The following is a 21706-nucleotide window of genomic DNA, read 5'->3' on the forward strand; positions in this document are numbered from 1 at the left end:
GAGAATCTATGTACTCATATTTCTAGTACCCCTGTGATGACAAGTTTAATAAACTATTCTGCAAATGTATTTTCTCATCCTGATTTAACTAATATATTAAATAAAAAACTTAAAGTAACAAAAAGTAAAGAAGGAAAACAATGCATCATTGAAATAAAGGGTGGGTGGGTGGATATTCTTCAGTTAAGACAACATTGTGGGGAGATTCTTCATACGATCCAATCACTCTTTAGTTGACTGGGGGGGAGGGTCATGTTTACAACCAGTTTTAAAAAAAAAATTGAGTCACCTAGGATACCGCATCTGGTAGCAGCCGACAGGAGGTGTGCGGTAAAATTAACTTATAAAATGGGATTAGTTCATTTTACAGACACACCTCCTGCAAGCACCTTGATAGTCAGATACTCTTTCAACTTTAACTGGTTATAAACACGACGACCCCGTCAACGGAAGAGGGTGATTAAAACTCGGGCGTTAGACTCCTTGCATCCGCTTTGAGGCGACAGGTGTGGTGATATACTGTACTGTAGTTGCGTAAGTATCGATGGCGAGCGACCCTCCACCTCCTATACTTATTGTACTAAATAGGGATGTAAAATGGTGCCCAATAAACTAGCCCTCGGCACTGCGTGGGACAAATCTGAATCTGATCACGTAAAAATTTGTTAATATTTGTCATAATGGATCTTTTCGGTTTGATGAACTGTAATTTTGTTTTAATAAAAGCATATTAATCTGACGTAGTTTTACGTTCTAATTTCGGAAATATTCCATGTAAGCTACCGTGTACTTAGGAGAAACTAGTAGAAAGTACTAAATATCATACAAAAAAATATTTAGGCTCTGAAATATAAAAGAGGCTAGTGGTTATAAATCCTAGCTTAGGTCAGTATCACTGGAATTTCTTTAATGTGATTGTCCTTAACCTAACCTATTCTAACCTGTTACATCAATATATGGAAACAAAATAAACTACTGTAGATTATTACACGTCATTTTTGGTCTGCCATGTAGGAAGTAATGTTAACGGCCGTTAATATAAGGTTGGTTCTACAACGATGTGATGATCTTCATGATTATTGGAGTGTAACCGGTGCCCAGACCCAACTGTTTAGCTGCCGTTCTATGTGTCCCCCTTTCCCCCAGTACCATTTAGGTATTTACGTCACAGCCACTGGGGTTTATTCTATTCTTTGGCGTTGGAACAGAGCAGCTCCAACGAATGAAAGCACCAATTTTCTCCTACACCCCATTGGCCCTCCAATTAATGAATCACTGAAGTGACTGAATTATCTGTTTTTAGTTGGAGCAGATCACTAAACATTGACACTATCGCTGTACCTGTTTTAAGTTTAGATTTGGATAATACAGTTAATACTCAATGGTTCGTTTCTACTAAAACCATAGTCCGTAGGTCAGTGATATATTTTTTCTAATTCACCGGAACGCCAAAGGTGCAGGTATGATGTTAGTAGAAAAAAAGAGCCAATTCAATGATGGTTTGTTTTTATTCGATGGAGCCATTCGCAACTCCAGTAAACGAAAACAACCAAAGACTTTGAAAAACAATCAACTGCTGTCGCCGTTGTAGCAGTTTCGAACCTCTGTCCTGCATGGCAGTGAACCTGCATTACCCACATAACTGAATATATATAGAACAATGAATATGATGCATTCTTTGTGTACGAACCTCTGTCCTGTATAGCAGTGAAGAGTGACATTACCCACATGAATCTGACCGACGTAAATGTGGAGCATATGTGTATATATATATATATGTACATGTATATGTGTATAAATAAATAAATAATAATAAAAGGTTTATTGAAAAGTTTGAGCCCGAAGGCTGAAAATATACATTGGACATAAATGACTTATTACATCTACATTGGTGGTTTAACAAAGCCTTCATTAGAGAAAGGTGAAGGAACATACAGATTAATGTTTACACACGTAGATCATGTGAGCTGAGGTGTTGAACAACAGACACAAAGTGTAGTAACTCCCTCACAGATGGCGTTATGAGGGGCATCACGTGGAGTACTAGTTCCCTCACAGGTGGTGTTATGAGGGGCTTGACGTGGTGTAGTAATTCCTTCATGTATATGTGTATATGTATGTATATGTGTGTGTGTACATATATGTATATGTACTGTCAATGAATATGATGCATCTCTTTGTGTACGAACCTCTGTCCTTCACGGCAGTGAACAGTGACATTACCCATACGAATCTGACCTCTATACATTTATAGCTGTTAATGAATATGATGTATTTCTCTGTCCTGCGTGGCAGTGAGAAGTGATACCACCCTCAGTGTCAAGACCTGACTGAATTACTCAGAATAGGCAAACTGTACTCCAAGCTCTGCCAATAAATTTGTTAAACTAAAAGTTTCAGAAGAAATGCGAGTGGAGATGAAATGTTTGCCCAACATATCGTACCGCGCACCAGGCAGTTCGCTTTGAGATTCCTTGGCGTGCATAGCTGGCCTCCGTCTGCCCAATATATTGGGCTATATAAGTGGTATAAGTAGGCTTTGATGTATAATATTGCAACTAATTAATTGAGTTGTTGGAAGTGAACATGCAGTGAAGCCAGAAATATTATAAGCTATAGATAAAGGAAAATAAATTACCAGTATTATTATAGAGTTGTTTAAATTAGTAGCATTACATTCGACCTCCACGCAGTGGTAACACCCACTAAATTGTATTGATATAATATAATTTAAGTTGTACTAAACGTACGGGGAATCCGCGTCGTACGTTTGGCAGCTGCCGCTCAGCTGCCAAACGTACGATATGATATAAATGTGTTGACACTTAAGGTAATGGGGGTCTAAATTTAAAGACATACAAACGTCTTAGTAAGTCAAGTGTCCTGATTGAAAATTAAAAAATAAATTCCAATCCAATATATTGGGTAGGAGGAGGCTGATGATGATGACAATGAAGTAAATTGGCAAATGTCTTTGCCCTAGGAGAGGAGAGGAGAGGAGAGAGAGAAGGAAAGCATAGAAACGGGAAGTAAAGTAGTAGGGGGTGATAGCAGGTGGGCTGTCCACCTACCTGAGACGAGTTGATATGTTTGGGTGGTGGCCACACACAGCAGACGTCTGCCCGCTCAAGGGAGGCAGGTGGAGGGGGGGGGGAGCTAGCTAGGCATTCATTAGTGTAATGGGTGTTAATTTTTGTTTGTTAGATGGTGATGTTATTTGTTCACATATATGTGTAAAGTGGGTCTTGTTCTTCTATGTTAGCATGGAGGCTCTTGGGCCACCAGCTGTGTGTTTTAGTAGTTACTTCTTTTAACTGGGAGAATATTGGGTCCTCCAACTCTTCAAGTTTGCTCTATACTCTCCGGGCTTGGCTGTGTGTACGTGTGTTCACTGGTTCGATATTGTATAATTCGTGAAGTTCTTGTATTTTGGTGGTGTATGGGGGAGTTGCTTTGGTGTTCTACGGATAGCTTTGTTTTGTACTGATAGAAGTTTAAGTTGTCTGGTTTTGCTGATCGTGCTGAGTGGTATTGGTGGATACTCCAGGTGGGGGCGGACAAGTGCTTTAAATAGGTGTAGTTGAATTTTGGTGCCCATTTTGCTAAATCTTCGTAGTTTTGTGAGTTGTGATTGGGCAAGCTTTTCGCGTTGTGTTAGGTGTTTTGCTATGCCTGTTCTTGCTATTGTGAGTCCCAGAATTTTGCCTTCGTTGGAGTATTGTATAGGTACGTTGTTGACTGTGATTGGTGCTGGGTTTATGTTGGCAATGTGTATGATCTTTAGTTTCTGTGTATTGGTTTGTATTTTCCACTTTTTTTTTCATATTCGTTGATTTGCTCCATGCACCCCACTGAATCTCAGCGCACTGCCTGGTGCGCGGTACAATATGTTGGGCAAACATTTCATCTGAAACTGCTACGAGATATAAACACCCAAGGTAGGTAGATAACCTATCTACCTACCTACCTTGATAAACATCCGCATGGCAACCTGTGTTAAATTTAAACTTGGGAGATTAACAATTCTCTTTGTTGGACAGGGAAACCATGTTTTTTAATTACTGATATTACTGCAATAATAATTTACTTATTTCAGTAGATATGAAACAATTCTTCTCCGAGTACATTCACACTTTTTTCACTGATTAATTTCTCGTTAAGTCCCAATGTTACAATGTTCCCTGGTGGACTTGGCAGTATTTAAACAAAATGGCCACTCGCTGTTGTGAGGATTTGTTTTATGAAGTCATTAACTTAAGCCAGTTTACCAACAAATGGACACTTAATTTCCCGGGGCATAATGATAACATTTCTGATAAAACTCCAGCGTGGGGGTGTTGTTATTGTGGTTTCTGGGAAGTCCAAGTTACACTACACTACACTTTCACATGATGGAATGTGTGTTCTCTTGCGGCTTTATCATACGCTTGTGCACTACACCTAAGGTTATAGCCAATTACCGTTACGAATCAAAAAAAATTACATGGGGCCCAAAGTTTTTTTTTTTTTACGGGGATTAGCCCACCCGGGCACTGGTCACTGACACGCATCGGGGCCTGGGGGAGGGACGAAAATGTAATAATAATAATAATAATAATAAAGAATCATAAAGAAATACAAAAATGAAAAAGATCAAGAGTGAGAAACAATAGATGTATGTTGTGTTGTCAATGGTAAGAGAAACAATTGAGACCCTGCAATTGTGTGTAAATGAGGCAGAAAGTCAGATCAGCAACCTGGGACTTGATCACAATTTTCGTGATGCTTTATGGCAGCAGGGTCTTTCACTAGACAATACATTATGCTTCCAATATATTCCCAGGCGGTAGAACCTCCTTGTTTGGTAGCTGCCTACTACCTACTAAATTGATTATACCGGGTTACAATGCCCCCTGGTGGACTTGGCAGTATTTAAACAAAATGGCCGCTGTCGCTGATGTGAGGATTTGTTTTATGAAGTCATTAATTTAAGCCATATATATATATATATATAAAGTAAATCACTGTAGGTGCGCATGATCTAGGTAAATGCTGATAGCCACAAGGAAAGAAGAAAACACGAAGTTCCCAAGCGCTAATTCTGTTTTCTTCCCAGGTTATCAGCATTTCCTGATATACCTACAGTATTTATATATATATATATATATATATATATATATATATATATATATATATATATATATATATATATTGAACACAAAACCATTTGTTATTTAGGGATTTGTACATCCTCTGGGTAAATGTTACATACGTTTGGGTCTACACAGTACTTTTAATCCATTATCCACGGACCACCGTGACCTGTAAAGGTTGTCTCCATGGACGATGATCACCAGGCAAATTGGCTGCCGCCATTAACTGGCATTAACGCATACTGAGTTGAAGTTTCTGATTATTTCCAGACATGAGGCAATTAACATTATCGTTAATTTCTACAAGTTAACAATTAAATTAACTTTTTGACTTAAACTACTGGTTAACTTAATCGAAATTTTATCAAAGTAATCAATTAACCCTGATTAATTATCGATTAACTCCTTAGAAAAAATAACAATTATTATGTAATATAAAACACCAACCATGCCGTTGACTTTCCTGTACAGTACACGTTCGTACTCGTACCTAACCAGACTGTAATAAGCCATTGTGAGAAATAGTGAATCAAGCAACTAAATTATTAGGTCTTATAAGAAGTTCGTTCAGATAACTAGACCGCGTAACGATCGTCGAGAGAGAGGTGCTCCCTACGGAGTACTGTCAAGCCACCTCGTCTGGTCCCCAAGATATGCTAGGGACTGTCAGTTGATTGAAAATGTTCAAAGGAGGGCCACCAAACTGGTGCCTGCACTTCGGCATCTCAGCTATACAGAATAGCGCGCCTGCAACTGCTTAGCTTATACTACAGACTGACAGGGGGGGACCTAATTGAAGTGTATAAACATCACAAAGGACACTACTCAGTCGAGTGATCATACCTGGAACTGGCGGAGCTCGCCCAACAAGAGGTCACAGCTCAAGGTTCAAGAAGCCGCAAGTCCAGAAAACTGTGAGGGCGAACTTTGTCCGAGTGAGAATTGTGAACTCTTGGAACAACCTGCCAGAGAGTGTTGTGACGGCACCGGGTGTGAGCTGTTTCAAGATCAGACTTGACCAGCACTGGAGCAGGTTCGGATACATTCAGGAGCCAGTACTTGCCAACAGTGTTTAACGAAGACGTGACCGACCACTCAAGCGGCTAAAGAGCCGATCGGTGGCGAAGAGGATAAAAGTAAAAATAGGTAACGCTAACCTAACTTCCTCCTTACCCATCCTAGGTAACATTCGGATGGGTAATTTAGGATGAAATAAGCTGGGGGGATCATAAGTTTTTTTTTTTTTTTAAATAAGAGAGGACACTATTTGTCTAAAAAATCCCATTATTATTATTATTCATTGAGATGAATGAGTCCAAATGATTCTACATGGTGAGTGGCGTCACATGTCGTTCGTGTACCCTGCTATCTTATGCTGTAGTCTAGTGAGGTCGTTAGTACTCACCAGCAGTAAGACAGTATTACCAACCCCTTGCACTGAGCCGGAGCTTGGATAAGGTCTTCTCCGTACATTAACTCTTAGAATGGATGATGGTAGGATCATCAAACAAGGGATATGAGTCCTTCATTACATACCAAGGTCATCCCTTTGACTTAGAGTGGTCATGGGGTCACAGTACGAAATTCTGCTGTAGGGATGGGTTAACACATTGGTCGGGTGCAGTTTAGTTGTTATTACGTCTATCTGCATAACACCTTTATAAGTGAATGATAGTGTAGAATTCGGTAACTACACCAAGTAGATAACATGTCTTAAATAATATTTTACGACACAGAAGGTGGGAACCATACATTAACGAATATTTTACACCGCTACGGTATGTTCTGTGTGTAGCTGTACTTGTTTAAAAAAAAGCTGTCACTGTTCGCCTTACAACAGGGCGAGACGACAGCTCCAAGGTTTCCCTTACAACAGTAACCCAGTCACTATGTCCTAACAATAATTCCTTAAGGTCAACGAATCATGCAGCCGTAACGGAGTTATTCCATGGAAAGAACCTCTCAGGCAGACTTGCACGTTGGTACTTGACCATTCAAGAATTCGAACCCGACTTTAAACACTTACCAGGATGAGCAAATGTGGTTGCCGACGCACTGTCTAAACACATAGCTCCAGTGATACCAATATCCTTGTTCACTCCACAAAAATTAAGAGATGAACAACAAGATCCAATGTGGTCTAAAGTAATTTATGCTCTCGAATCAGGTGAGGAGGACGATCTACCAAAGTTACCTCTTCCGTTCACACAGTTTGAACTGCGACAAGACATACTGCACCGTACAACAAAAACAATGCAGAATACTGTCACACAAATCGTCGTACCTGACAACCTAGAAGACACGGTACTCACTCTGTACCACAATACACCTCAAGCAGGCCATCCAGGGCGTGACAATAAGAAAATCTTACTATTGGAGTACAATGAAAAGGGACATCGAGCCACACATTGCTAATTGTTTATCTTGCGCTCAACACAGGGAACTACGATGCAACCTGCTCCAATTCTCGAATACCCAACGCCTGAACGCCCATTCGACACAGTCGCAATCGACTTATTGCAATTTACCGCTTCCTACTTTACTCATGGAAAGTGAAAGTTTATTGAGAATAGCACAATAGACTTGGCCTCCTCTCTCTGAGCCGCTGGGAGTGGGTACTCCCAGTGGTGTGCCATTAATACACACACTGTAAACGCCTTCTGAGCGTTTAAAGGATGATCAAACTTCACGTTGAATTCGAAAGTTATAATTCTGTCAAACCTGTTGACTACAATTCATTCTTAGTACAGTATATTCACATAACAATCATAGCTTTGTAATTAGTCTAATCTTAACACTTATGATGAGTACTTAATTTGCCATATTTCCATGTAGTCACAATGATAACCGATGCAATGGACACAGTCCACTTGTGTAAACTTAAGTCCAGGTTAAACTTACGTGTTGAAAGTCTCAAGAGAAACAGGTTAGGTGTTGACTCTCTGATGGGGGATAGCTACATTGGCAGTGCCCTGCCCGGCGTCTCATGCCCAGCCCTGGCTGGCCGACTTTGTTGCGTCAGGCATTTATACACCAACAAGCTCCCCTTACTTCCACCCAACATACCAACCTCCTCCGTGTCTCTCCATCTCCACCAACTCAATACTCTATATACGGGCAGGCACGTCCAATAAACATGACATGACTTACAGACTAACACAATATTTGTTTATGGGTCATCCTACTCATTACTGCTTGCGGTAACACACACACACACACACATATATATATATATATATATATATATATATATATATATATATATATATATATATATATATATATATATATATATATATATAGAGGTGTGTGTGTTTTCTTTCACAGTACCTGTATCACAACCATTATCGTGCACTGCTTGCCTCGTCGTAATGCTCACTCACACACGAGAGAGAGAGAGAGAGAGAGAGAGAGAGAGGAGCACACGTGCTTGCAAAATATATGCAGTTTGAAGGCCGGTGAAAGGATGATTGCACCAGTAGGTGGGATGGGGAAAGGATTGTGATGACAACAAGATTACACAACACATACAGTAGGTTGTGACAACACCCCATTTCCCAGACCTCCGCCCTCAATACACACTACACAGCGTTGCCTTGCCATTATTCCAACTACCCCACTGGTCATCCTTCTTATATAATAATTATAAAAGAGGTGTGTGTGTGTGTGTGTGTGCGCTTCATCTGTCAGTTATATAGCACCGTGTTCTAGATCTAGGTTCTACAGCAGACTTTAGAATAATATTAACAAATTCGGCCATCGTCAATTATTCCTTGGCGGCTTATTTGACTGCTGTGAACTACTATGTAAATGTTCAATTTTGTCTTGTTTATTTTTAACGTGTGCTCAGTTGTGTATCGTCGTTTTTCTTCATCGGTATAATATTTATGGTGGTCATGTTGCTTCTCCTGCAGTATGTTAAACTACTTGGTAGTGTTTCAAGCGCTAGTGAATTCTTTAGAGAAACTGGTGCTTTTGCAAAACAAAAGACTCATGTTTATAGTATTAGCAGGGCCGGATTCAGGAGTGGGCAAAGTGGGCAGTTGCCCAGGGGCCTCCACATATCAGGGCTGGTCGACTTGAAACCACATGAATGACTCCAGTCATGTCTCGCTTTTGTGTGTGTGTGTGTTGGGAATTTGTACACTATCAATACATATACAGTTAATTAAAAATTTCTCAATGTTCTAATTTCCTCACTATAACTGCATATGGCTTCAAAATTATCCATAGAAGTGTTCAAATTTTAAAATTTTCCTGGGGGGCTTACAGCGCCCCCCGGAACTCCCAGATGTTTAGGCTCGCTTCACTCGCCACCCCACTCTCTTGGGTAGTTATAATGAGGGGGGCCTCCACAAAGAGGCTGCCCATGGGCCTCCACAGGTCTAAATCCGGCACTGAGTATTAGGACTCCATAGTATTGAGACTTCTGCACGCAAGGTAGGTAGATAACAGGTAGCCTCACGCAGGCCCATAGGAATTCACTAATTGGCAACTCTACTCTCGAGACCGCTAAGCCACGCCCCTCATGCCACTTCATGCGCTTGTAATATTGTGGTATTATTGTCTGTATAGATCCTTTCTCTAATCAAAATATACAAGCATAAAATGTTATTAATCAGATATGTATTTAATAATATGTAATATACAGTGTATATTGCCATGTAAATTATACAATAAGAAAATGTTTGACGAAATTTACAATAAAACGGGAACTCTGGTTGAATAGTAAAATATTCAATACATTTCCTCCCATTTTAAACATCCCGCTTCTACTGTTTGATGTAACTCAGTGGGCGGAGCTTAATATGTGATGTCATCGCTAGCCAATCAGCGACGTTGGATGAAATCCAGTGGTCGCAAGTAAGATATTTATATTTATTTTATATATTTAATCAGTGGCTCCAATTAAAATAAAACAAAAAGTCTCCATTCCATGCATTTATTGTACAACTTTTAATTCCATCATAAGCCTTAAAAAATACGTAAATAAAAATTTCATTTTTATTGTCATTAGCGTAGATTCTATGGGAGTGAGGCTACCTGTTATCTACCTACCTTGACCCAGATTTTCAAAGATTCCCAACTTTAACTTTTTCCGTAAAGTGATGATGTATCAAAGTGGTTTAATTACACTGCAGTTCATGTATTACGTCAAAACAGTATCGATGACTGCAGTGAGACTTTACACAGAGACAGTGTACTGAGACTACCATAAGTATAGTTAAGCACAGTGTAGTGAGACGGAGTATAGTTAAGAACAGGAAATATAACAACTAATACATCTTTTAGATCCTTTTCTAGATTTTCTGTGCTGATTAATACTATTAAGTAAATGACAATATTTGTTAGCAAGATATCCTTATTAGAATGTTTACAATTGGTTTAGCGTGTATATAGACAACGTTGGTATGAAGTTTACTGTATATCGACGGTGCATATATACTTGTCTGTACGTAGTATTGGGGCTCCTGTTTACCCTAACTGATAATCTAGTATGTTGAATAGCAGAACGATAGAAATAATGTAAGAAATTTAGTTAGGAATATATATATATATATATATATATATATATATATATATATATATATATATATATATATATATATATATATATTAATAGTTACCTGAATTGTAATTGCACCTGATTTAAATGCTGACTTCTGCGCATGACACTTTCAGAGGGAAAAGCTAACGTCTCGATCAGGCACAAGCGTTTGCAGCGAGCAGAGTGCCCCGGATATCTAACAACCAATCAGCGAGTTTCTCCCACTGAAAATACGCGGATCATGGCCACTTATGGAGAATATTTTGGTTAATATTGAAGAGTTGGGGGCATGTAAGGCAATAAAAAACTGTGATTTAATAATAAAAATAGTTTTATACACGGTAGTATATTGGATAGGACCTAAAACAAAGTGTATGGTGTGAAAGAATTGAAAAGGATTGCCCCTAGTTGAAACTAGTTTTAGCCCCGCCCATTTTTAAGTTGGGGGGGGGGGGGCTGTCCGATTTCATTAGCTGTTGGCGACTTGGTGTAAAAATATTGATAATTACTCGAATTTGATTATAACTTTAATATCATTACTCCTAAGATACTTTAAATAAGGGTGAACAAGTTGATTACAGTCCTGTAAATGCAAAAATTAAGACTTAAACGAACCTGTTCTGCCGTGTGGTTTCATAGTTCGGGAGAGATTACCGTTACAACGGGCCCGATAGTTTTTCTTATTCTTATTATTGACTGATTGACTTCTTTTCCTTTTTTTTTCTTTCCATAATTTTCTGAATATTTTCTTCACTATTTCTTTCCGTAGTGTCCAAATAACAGTTCTCCTAATTTTATTGTTTTTTGAAGACTGTTGTACTACAGTTATTTCCAAGACGCGGTACACTGTTGTATTTGTTAATGACAGTCCGGGAAAGGGAACACGTTAGCTATTCCGTGCATCTTAAAATGCCTTACAATAAACGCCTAATACTCACCACCTTCATTAAAGACCGGCGATCGGGGAGGGGCTCACTAACTTAGCTCCATCATTAATTCCTGATCTCCTTCCACATTAGCAAACCTTGAGAATCAATTTACATTGTAGGATATCCTAACTTTATATTTGTACGTAATCTAAACTCCGACATTGCCACTTAAGGTACTCACCCATATTGAGTGTTTATTTGAGTTGTATGACGTAATGTAAATATATCTTGTCCTGATATTAACCAATTATGGATACTTCATGATATTGTGGCTCCTGTTCATAGCATTGGGACTCCGGCCTAGCATTGGGTCTCCTGTTCATAGTATTGGGTCTCCTGTTCATAGTACTGTACTGACTCCTGTTTGTTGTATCATAATTTCTTCTTATACAATACTGTACATAAATATGATTGCTATAATTCCAGATATTCGTAGTTTTGGAACCACTTTTAGCTATACGAGTATCTGGACTTCAAAATAATATTATATCACGATTCCTGTTCATAAGACTGCATTCCGTTCTTTGATATTATAACTCCTGTTCATTGTGTCAGCTATTGTTCATAGTACAGTATTGTGAATATTCTTAATCTTATCTCGATTGTTCATTGAAAATATAGAGTACTGTATAGTGTATGTAGTACAGTATTGTATTTACTGATTAAAAATACAATTCTGAACGTCCCATTTCTGTAAAATATTTTCATTGCTCCAGGATCATGTGGCTGCAACCTTTGGAGCAGGCCTGGGTTATGCCTGTGTTGTGGATGTTGGTGACCAGAAGACATCAGTGTCGTGTGTTGAGGATGCCATCTCTCATCCAGCTACAAGGGTAATTAATATTAGTCTTAAAAGTTGACTGTCTGTATTAATGGCAAGAGCATGTAAGGCGTTAGTACAGTAACATACTAGAATAGGTATGGTCTTAGGAGAAAAAAGGTATAGAATTTGTTTTAGGATAGATTCTAGTTAACATAGGAATAGATCAATGGCAAAATATATTTTTAAATAGTTTCTTCAATAATACAGATTTAATTTTAGAGTTCACAGTTTTCACTCAGGAAAGTCAAGTATACTCGGCATCCCTCAATGCATGCAAAAGGATAAGCTGCATGCCCTCAATGGACATATAGACATAACCATCATATCAATAACATGCTAAAATGAACTTTATTGTGTTGAAGCATAAGTAATTTGAGCCATTTTAGTCAAATTTAATGCGTTTTTTCCTTAATAAACATGAAATCTTATGTTATACGGTGATATTATATTACCTAAGAGTTGTTGTTCCATAAGAGTGGCTATTTAGTAAGGTTTTTGTAAATGTAATGGGTACAAATACATGCACTTCGAAAACTGCATTACTGGCGACTCTCCGTCAGCTGGACAAAACTGGTCCACATTATTATTTTTAATGTTTCTAAATAACCCTACAGTCCCCTTTCAGTTATAGTTTTTTTCACTTGGGGAAAGTTATTCAGTTTTCTGTTTTACTTGAAATAATAATCGGATCATATAAATAAAAATACAGGGGGCACCCAAATTCGCATTTTACAGTAGCAGATAATAATTGATAAAGGAAATACTGTAACTACCCTAAAATTCTCATTACTCTACTGTACATGACTAAAATATCAATTGCAATTAAAAATAAATAAATAAAAACTCAAAATAGACAATAGTTGCTACATATTTGAATTGCATGCAATACAAGGAGATAAAACAAACCTTGCCAAGGCCATCTACTCAAGGTCTTTTAAGGTATTTATTGCTACCTTCTGCACAGAATCTAGTCAAACCTAACCTAACCTAAATTAACAGTAAATTTATATGGTAATTCTTCCTGATGCAGTTGTACCAATGCATCTATTTCATCATGCTCACAACTGGCTAACCTAACCTTCCACCTCCGAGGCTACAATTGGAAAATAAATTACTCTTCTTCTAAAACAAACATCCCTAAATGGTAACATCACTAATTTAACCAGCCATTGCTTCTTCTGTTGCAGTCAGTGGTGGTACATAGCTTGGTCCTCCTAAAAAGTAAAAACAGATTTTAATATATTACTTGGTAAAGTATACCACTAGTAAGCAATTGATTATCTGAGTACTATAAATGTGTTATCACAGAGTGTTGTTACCTATAAATACATGATTAAAATTACAAAGTGTATCAAGACTGTCACGACAGTCATTGTAAATTAAGATGATTGAAAGCCAAGGTTTAGTTAGGAAAGGCTGCCAAAGTTTTAACCACAGATATGAGAGTAACCTTTATGTTATATCTAATCAGGAGTAGGAAACTTTAACTTTATCTAACAACCTAGGTTCCTGTTCTCATCGTGTTTATGGTATAATACAGTAGGTTAGGTTTGGTGACCACATGAGATTAACTGAGAAATATCACTTACAGTACAATAATCACATTAGAAAATGCTAAGAAACAAGTATTTTAACCCATCTAGCAGTGTGTAAAATGTACAATATATCTAAAAATACGATACAACAAAAGGGATATTTGATCAATGTTTTAGCAGTGTACAGCAGTACATAATGTTTTGTTACTTCCAATTACCAACAATATTGGTTGCTCAAAGTGGGCAGGGCTTGAAGAAGAGGGACTGTATGGGGTAAAATACTATAAAGAACACCAAAGAAACCTTTAAAAACCTTACCTAACTTCTAAAAATCCTTCAATTATGAATAACTTACCTTATTCTTCTTGTTTACTGTTTTGATGCAGTTTTCGTTGTTCAGATAAGGGTTGATGTCGAAATTATCACAAGTGCACCCTGCGGGATCTAATTTTGTTATGACATGAATGAATTACGTCTCCTACTGAGTTATGTATCAGTCGCAGTGATTGGCCAAGAGGAGACACACCACCGCCACCTGTCCGCATTTTAAGAACTATTAATAGAGTTCGTACGATCACCACAGCTCAGTTATGAGCCTTTAGTGAATCGCACTTGCGAGAGTTCGTATGGACTTCAGATCTCCCGGAACTTACTAACTTTGTATCTCAGCAGTGTCAGTGAATCTGGGCCCAGTACTGTATTGCACAACACAGATCATATGAGAAAACAGCAATGAATGAGCAAACATGTTTGTTCAGTACAATGGCAGCAGACAATGAACTAAGTGTGTCATGATGCAAGAATTTGAAGAGATAGGCTGCGAGATACATCAGCCAATCAATGGCATCCCATGCAGTCACATAACAGTACCCTGTGGTAGACAATCGTAGTACATGAGCATTGAGCCTACCCACTCATATGCCCAGCACTTGATGCAGTTGTTCCGAAATCCGTTTGAATGTCCAGAATGGGGTATTACTTGTAGATTGAAAAATTGGTAAGTGTTGCAAAATATTCAGAAAATTTGATTTTTAGGCTATGGTATGGAAACAAGGTGAGTGTTTACTCAGAACCCCTTAAGTGTATGAAGAGTGGAAATACTAACTATTACTGTACGGTACTCAGACAGGAAGGTACCTGTAGTCAAGTTTCCGCTCACTGATTGTAGGATCTGTCTTAATTTTCTGAATTTTTAATCTGTAGATTTGATGAAAAGTGTTTGTTGGCTTAGGATTAAAGGATTTATAAAATGTCATAATGTCCTTAAAATATCTTGAGAAAACCTGGGATTTTAAATTGTTTTATTAGGAAATGTGAGATGTGCTTCAAGATTGGATAAATAAATTTTTAACTTGGTAACCATTATCATTACCAATCAGAGATATAAAAGTATATTTTGGAAGTCACAGGGTCAAACTCAATTTCACTTTTGCTAACAAACTGACCATTATCAATTTTTTGTTGCTTTTGTTTTCAAATTATTTTTAAGGTGAAGGAGCTTTCTGCTAACACTTCATACTTATCTACCTGAAACTCCAAGGCACATTACCAGCACTGTATTAGGTTCTTTACCCAGGATAAAAAGAAAATTTAAGTCTCTACTTGTAACCTCCAATTGAGTTTTAGTACCTAAGAGACAGTTACAGTAACTAGGATTCTTTTTTCTCTTCAAACATCCAGAGACATAAATTAACTTTCCAGCATCCCCTGACCTGTTTTACCCACAAAAAAAAATATAAAATCCTCTTTAGGTACAGAACCTTTAAAACTGATAATTCACAACACTTTAGTCTTTTTAAAAACTTTATTAGTTTAAATTTGTTTAACCAGGAAGATTCTTCGCCTGAATTTGTCAGTAGATTGCTCAACCTTATCTTGTCTCACTTTTGGCATCTGCAGCTTCGGCTTGACTATGGAGGGTGTGATGTCACTCAAGTGTTCTACTGGCTGTTAAAGAAGTGCGGCTTCCCACATCAAGTGAATCTCTCGAAGAAACTTGATGCTATGCTGCTCAACAAACTCAAACACGAGTTCTGTCATGTTAATCTGGTAAGAAAAATTTGGGACAATCACTTTGTGTTATCATGTGTTGTATGTAGAAGCTTATGGTTATCTGAATCTGTTCATGATGCTAACAATACTGTATTGCTTATTAACCTGAACCAGATTCCTACACAAGCATTTTTGGGGATTACTCAATATACTTACCGCAAATGTAATTTACCCCATAGCATAGAGTCGGAACATATACCCTATTTGCATTATACAAGGAGGTTTGATATAGGTGGAGGCGGCAATTGTCCCGCGCGGCCCAGTGGGGAGTGAAGCCAGCGCTGGTTGGTGGCCGCCATACTGGTTGGTGGCCGCCATACTGGTAGGGGGTAGGGTGCGAGCGCCAGTACAAGCAACTTATCTTTAATTCTTCACCTTTCGTTACTGGCAAATAAAATGGATTCAGTTTTGTAATGCAATTATATTTTTAATGAGACACCTTACATTAAAGACTAAAGTATACACAATTTATGAAATAATAGGATCATACACTGCTTTTCATGACATGGCATAAGCCAGCACTGGCTTCACTCAGCATGCCTCAGTACCGTCTCCACCTATATTAAACCTCCTTGGCACTATATCATAACCTAAATTCTTTTATACATCTAGAATCTCATAATTTAGGATATAAGAAGAAATTGAATGACAAAATACAGTAAAGGAAAGTAAAAATTGTAAAAATTAAAGTTTAACACTTACACAGAAACATGGGGCTGGCTTGCATGTAGAGATGGGCATTTGTAGGAGTGACATAGGTTTTATTGGGATGAAACTGAAGATGGTGTAGATGTTGATGGGATTAGTTCTGGAGAATCTGCTGAGATAGACAGAACTGGTTCTAGAGTTGCTCTAGAAATGTTGCAGAGGTTGATGGGACTGGTTTTGGCTGCCTTTTGATTTAAAAAAATTCAAGAGATGGTTAAACTGAAACTTTCTTCTTTTCATCATATCTTTGTAGCATCGTAGACATTTGGTAATACGTCATTGAGCCTTGTTGAATCTTGCGTTTTCCTGAATCAAGGCAAACGCCATTGATTTTCATCTTCCACCCATATTGCTAACAACTTTTCATTTCAATTATCAATCCACTTCTTTGTGTTGTTATGACAGTTGAGTGCATTGGTGTAGATCCTTTTACATGTTCTAGAATTTTGTGTTTGTGTTTCAAAATTGTTCTGAGATGACCAACACTTTACCAATGACTGAGGGTGTTTCTCCTTATTCAAAACGTTTAATTACATCAACTTTCACTTCCATTGTAAGTGTTACTTTTCTTGCATGCACTACTATCACTTGCATCACGTTTGCATTTGGGAGCCATGATAAGGGTAGAAAAAAGAGGTAATAAGCAAAAAACAACAGTTTGCACTTGATCACACACATTACTGAGGTGAGAGTAAGGTGTACTGACTCTCCCTCAAGGTGAGTGGCTAGGTGACACATTATTTCCCACCTGCCGCTCCACCTCGCTGCTACGTCACACAAACTAGTAATCATACATTAATACTACAAACCAGTTGTACCTATGTCAGATCCTTAAAATAATTGACCTTATGGGACCTCGTTTGTATCAGCAGGTGTTCATAAGTTGGATGTTCGTAACTCGGGGACCCACTGTCTTTTCCTGTTTTTCCATTCCAAAGTAAATTGAATGGAAATGATATACCTGGACCAAATTTTAAAAGTACAGTACATGTATCGTATACTCTACTGTACTGGAAAAGAACAAACAGGGTTTAATTCAAGCCATTCCTCCTTAACTTATGTTGTTTAAGATGAAGTGAATCTTGACTTTAATATTCCTTGAATATTTCATATCTAATTTACCTTTTGCTTACTACTTTGTTTCATCAGTAAGATTACTTTGTCCAACCACTTTTCTACTTTTACACATAAATCTCCTCTCTGCTTGATCTTCTGTCGCTCCATGGTATACAGGAACACCCTGATTACTTAATGGGTTAGGGACCATAGGACCAGTTTGTAAGGCAGTTGTTTGGAACTCAAAATCCAATTCCCCCATAGTAATTAGTACTTTTCTTTTCCTTTTAGCACTGTTAAACTTGGTTTTATCACTTTGATGTTTGTTGGAAGACATCATGAAAGCATATAGCTCAAGGTATCTAAGATTGCAGTGTTTCACCATGTAAACAAAGTGGGAATTTTTGATGTAGTGATTTTTTTTTTATGTCCATATCAGCAGACATGCACAGCTGTTCAAAACAACATCCAGCATATTACACTAACACAGATTGGCTTATTTAACCTCATAATCAATTAGTTCAATTAAAATGTGAGATGATGAGGATGTGTACAGTATACCTTTGCCAATGAAGTAGATATGTTCATGAAGTCCATTTCGTTCTTGGAATCGTCCTTTTCATAGGTAGATTTAACAATGAGTAAAAGGGAATAACTTTCAATCCTTCATTAATCTGTATTTTACATACACCAAAAATGTGCAAAAATTACTATAATAAACAATGAAAATAATACATAGCACATCATAAAATAAAATAGCTGATATTTTATGTACAGAAAATAGCTCTTTCCATCCTTAAACCATCCTGTGGGTGATGCCGAGAGTGGACAAGTTCAACCAGCCAACTGATTTGAGACGTGGCTGCTACGCTGTGTATGCTGTGACGTCACATTGTGGAAAGTGTAGCACATCCATACATACATTCACCTCCCACATAGAATACTGTTCACATTCATGCTCTTTATTTTCTTTTTCTTTTTTATAGATTTATATTTAATTTCTTTTATTTCTATATCACATTAGAGTACAGTATTGAAATGATTCTTTCACTATTCAGTAACCCTCTTGTAAGTTGGGGTCTGCCTGTATATTTATTGCAAACAATATTTAATACGTAAATATTTCAAGATTTTTTCATGAAAACATGGTAGTCCTACTCCAATTAGAACATTTTCTATGGTCAAAGGTATAAACAAAAAATTACAGGTCACCGAGCACACTCAGACCCTCGCTGTCAGCAGTGGCCCAGCAATTGTTGGGTGGTTGACTGCTGATAGTCCAGAGTGTTAAAAATTCATAAATTTTGTGTAAGATTCCTGTACTATAGGATTTATTTAAAAGTAATTTATCCCTTTCCTAAATATTTAATACAAATTTCAGAATGAATGTGGAGCACAAGAGAAGACCTTCAGTGTACACACTCCAGGGGAGATACCCTCCACATATACCATCCAGATGGGGGATGAACTCATTGTTGCAGCTCTTAGTCTCTTCTACCCTGACCTACTGAAGATCACAGGTACAAAGGTTACTATCACACAGAAACCAAACCCAGGTGACCCAGATGATCCTTTTGATGAAAATTATCTCAGGGAAACAAGTGTAAGTTTTACTCAGCTTTCACAGTACAGTAGATTCCCATTTATCTGACATCCAGGCAGTCGGTAAATTCACCTAACCAGCACCAAAATGAAATCATAATACAAAAATAAAAATTCATCCAAAATTAGCTAGTATCTTATGTTTGAATACCACGCCTATATTTATTACTATGATAAACAATAAATTTGATACATAGCTTTACATAAAATACAATAATAGCACATATGTTATGTACAAAAAATTGCTCTGTCCACACTCATTTCATGAGATGGATAAAACCTTGAGTGTACTTACTTATATATACAGTACTGTATACCTCACCATGTTGAAACCTGCCGACCCCACACGACTACACTTCACCATCTCTAAACACAGGCTGTCTTAAACAAAGGTGGCCTATAGGACGCCACATGTTCATGATGTCACGTCTCACAGGCTCTCCCTAATGGTTCAGACAGTGTGAGGGCCTCACACTGTCATTGGTCAGTTGGAGGCCCTCACACTGTCATTGGTCAGTTGGAGGCCCTCACACTGTCATTGGTCAGATTGAGTGGGAACAATTGAACAAGCTCTGTCTCTTGACTAAATTTTCATACATATTTTCTCTTACACAAGATGTGACTTACTCAAAAATCATGGCATTGTTACAACATGCAATAATAAATGCAACCCCTGCCTGGGCTGGTGAGTCAGCATAGTACACTTCCCACACATACACACCCATGCTCTTCATATTTCTTATAAAATAGTTTTATATTATATTTTCTTTATTTTTAAGCCACGTCATTTTTATAGAATGGAATAAGTGTTAAAGGTGCTGGATAACTGGGATTCTACTGGACAGTTTTTTATGTTATTGTAAGATTATTCTATTTCATGTATTACTTGGTACTTTGTGTGACACTGGGCTTCTATATGTATTTTCCATTTGTTAAAATGAAGTTATCTCTCATTTCAAATGTTATATCTGTTAAGGAAAACGCTTAAGGCAAGAGAGTAAAAAACATTTAAAATCGAAAAATTGAAAAAAATCTCAGAGCTTTGTGCACTCTTCCAGTAGCCATTTCCACAATATCCAAGTTATTTATGTAGATTTGGCAATTAAATGGACAGTTAAATGCCCCTCCCCCACTCTCACATGCGTGCTCAAGGTCATTCTGACCCGTATCGACAACCTCTAGTTAAACATTCATAGAAAATAAACTAGAAAAGAGAACTTACTTCTGTTTTCTCTGGTGCTATCTGGCATCTTTCTGTTAAGCTACTGTGATGTAAAGAGAGGGAGGGAGGACAGAGGAGGTGCTGGGCTAGCTGGGGAAGTCGGTGCGCTCTCGACTGTCGAAGCGGTCAGACTTACGATTCATTGCTCGCTGCAGCCCCCGGTCCAGCGCACTTACTCAAAATTGGTTATTTATAGCATTTTCAGATATTTCTCCACTAATAATGGGTCGATTTTTAAAAAATAAGGTCTCATTTGAAAGGGCAAAGAAATAAGAATTTGATGATCGAACTTTTTTTTTATTAAAAAAAATAGACTAGGAGAGGTTGACTATATTATAAAACGAAAAAAAAAAAAAATTATTCACTAAATATCAAAAAATAAAAAAAAGGGATTCCAACAATTCGTTAATTATGTTGATAACTATCACATAAATAATTTTCAAGAAAATTCTTCATGGGATGGCCAAGAAATATAAAATTGAAATTAAGATTTTTTTATAAAAAAAAATACCCAATAAAAATGTTTGAAACTTGGATTTATCAGTGCTCTATAGGTATACATAACATATAAATTTCATGAAAATCAGATGATAAATACAATTTTCCAAGTCGGTATCCTTAAAGTCAACTCTTTAGCAGGGCCGGCGCAAGGGTATTCGGCATCAAAGGTAAGCCCTTAGATGTGCGTCCCATAGTAAGTTTTGATAAGCTAATGTAGATACAGTACTCCATTATATTATACAGTACTGTACATGCAACACAGTTCAGCCAGACAGTCACCAAGCTGACTCAAGAGACATGTGTGGCTACTGCCTGTATGTAGTGACGTCACATATGTGGGAGGGAGAGTGCAGCTAACTGCACTTACAGCTCACTGCCTTAATACATAAATTCACTTCACACACGTATACACCCATGCTCTTTATATATATTTTGTTACGGTAACTGAGCAACTAACAAGGCAAATGTCTTAAGTTCCTTTACTTTAACTTTTATTTAGAATAAAAATTGAAATGATTTCTAATTTTGAACTTTTCTAGTTATTAAATTTCACTGTATGTTTAGTTATTATAGCATTACTTGCCTTAATTGAATATTT

General features: G+C 37.5%; 1 protein-coding gene across 1 annotated transcript in view; it reads left to right on the forward strand.

Moving 5' to 3' along the window:
* LOC121872959 (actin-related protein 8-like) overlaps positions 1-21706 on the forward strand; it is an 83310-nt gene that overhangs the window by 50306 nt on the left and 11298 nt on the right. The window contains exons 6-8 of the mRNA XM_042376105.1: positions 12326-12442; positions 15867-16016; positions 19165-19386. Coding sequence (XP_042232039.1) covers positions 12326-12442; positions 15867-16016; positions 19165-19386 — 489 coding nt within the window. The remainder of the gene's footprint in view (positions 1-12325; positions 12443-15866; positions 16017-19164; positions 19387-21706) is intronic.

This window comes from Homarus americanus, unplaced genomic scaffold, assembly GCF_018991925.1.
Source record: "Homarus americanus isolate GMGI-L3 unplaced genomic scaffold, GMGI_Hamer_2.0 scaffold11022, whole genome shotgun sequence".
NCBI classification, from domain to species: Eukaryota; Metazoa; Arthropoda; class Malacostraca; order Decapoda; family Nephropidae; genus Homarus; species Homarus americanus.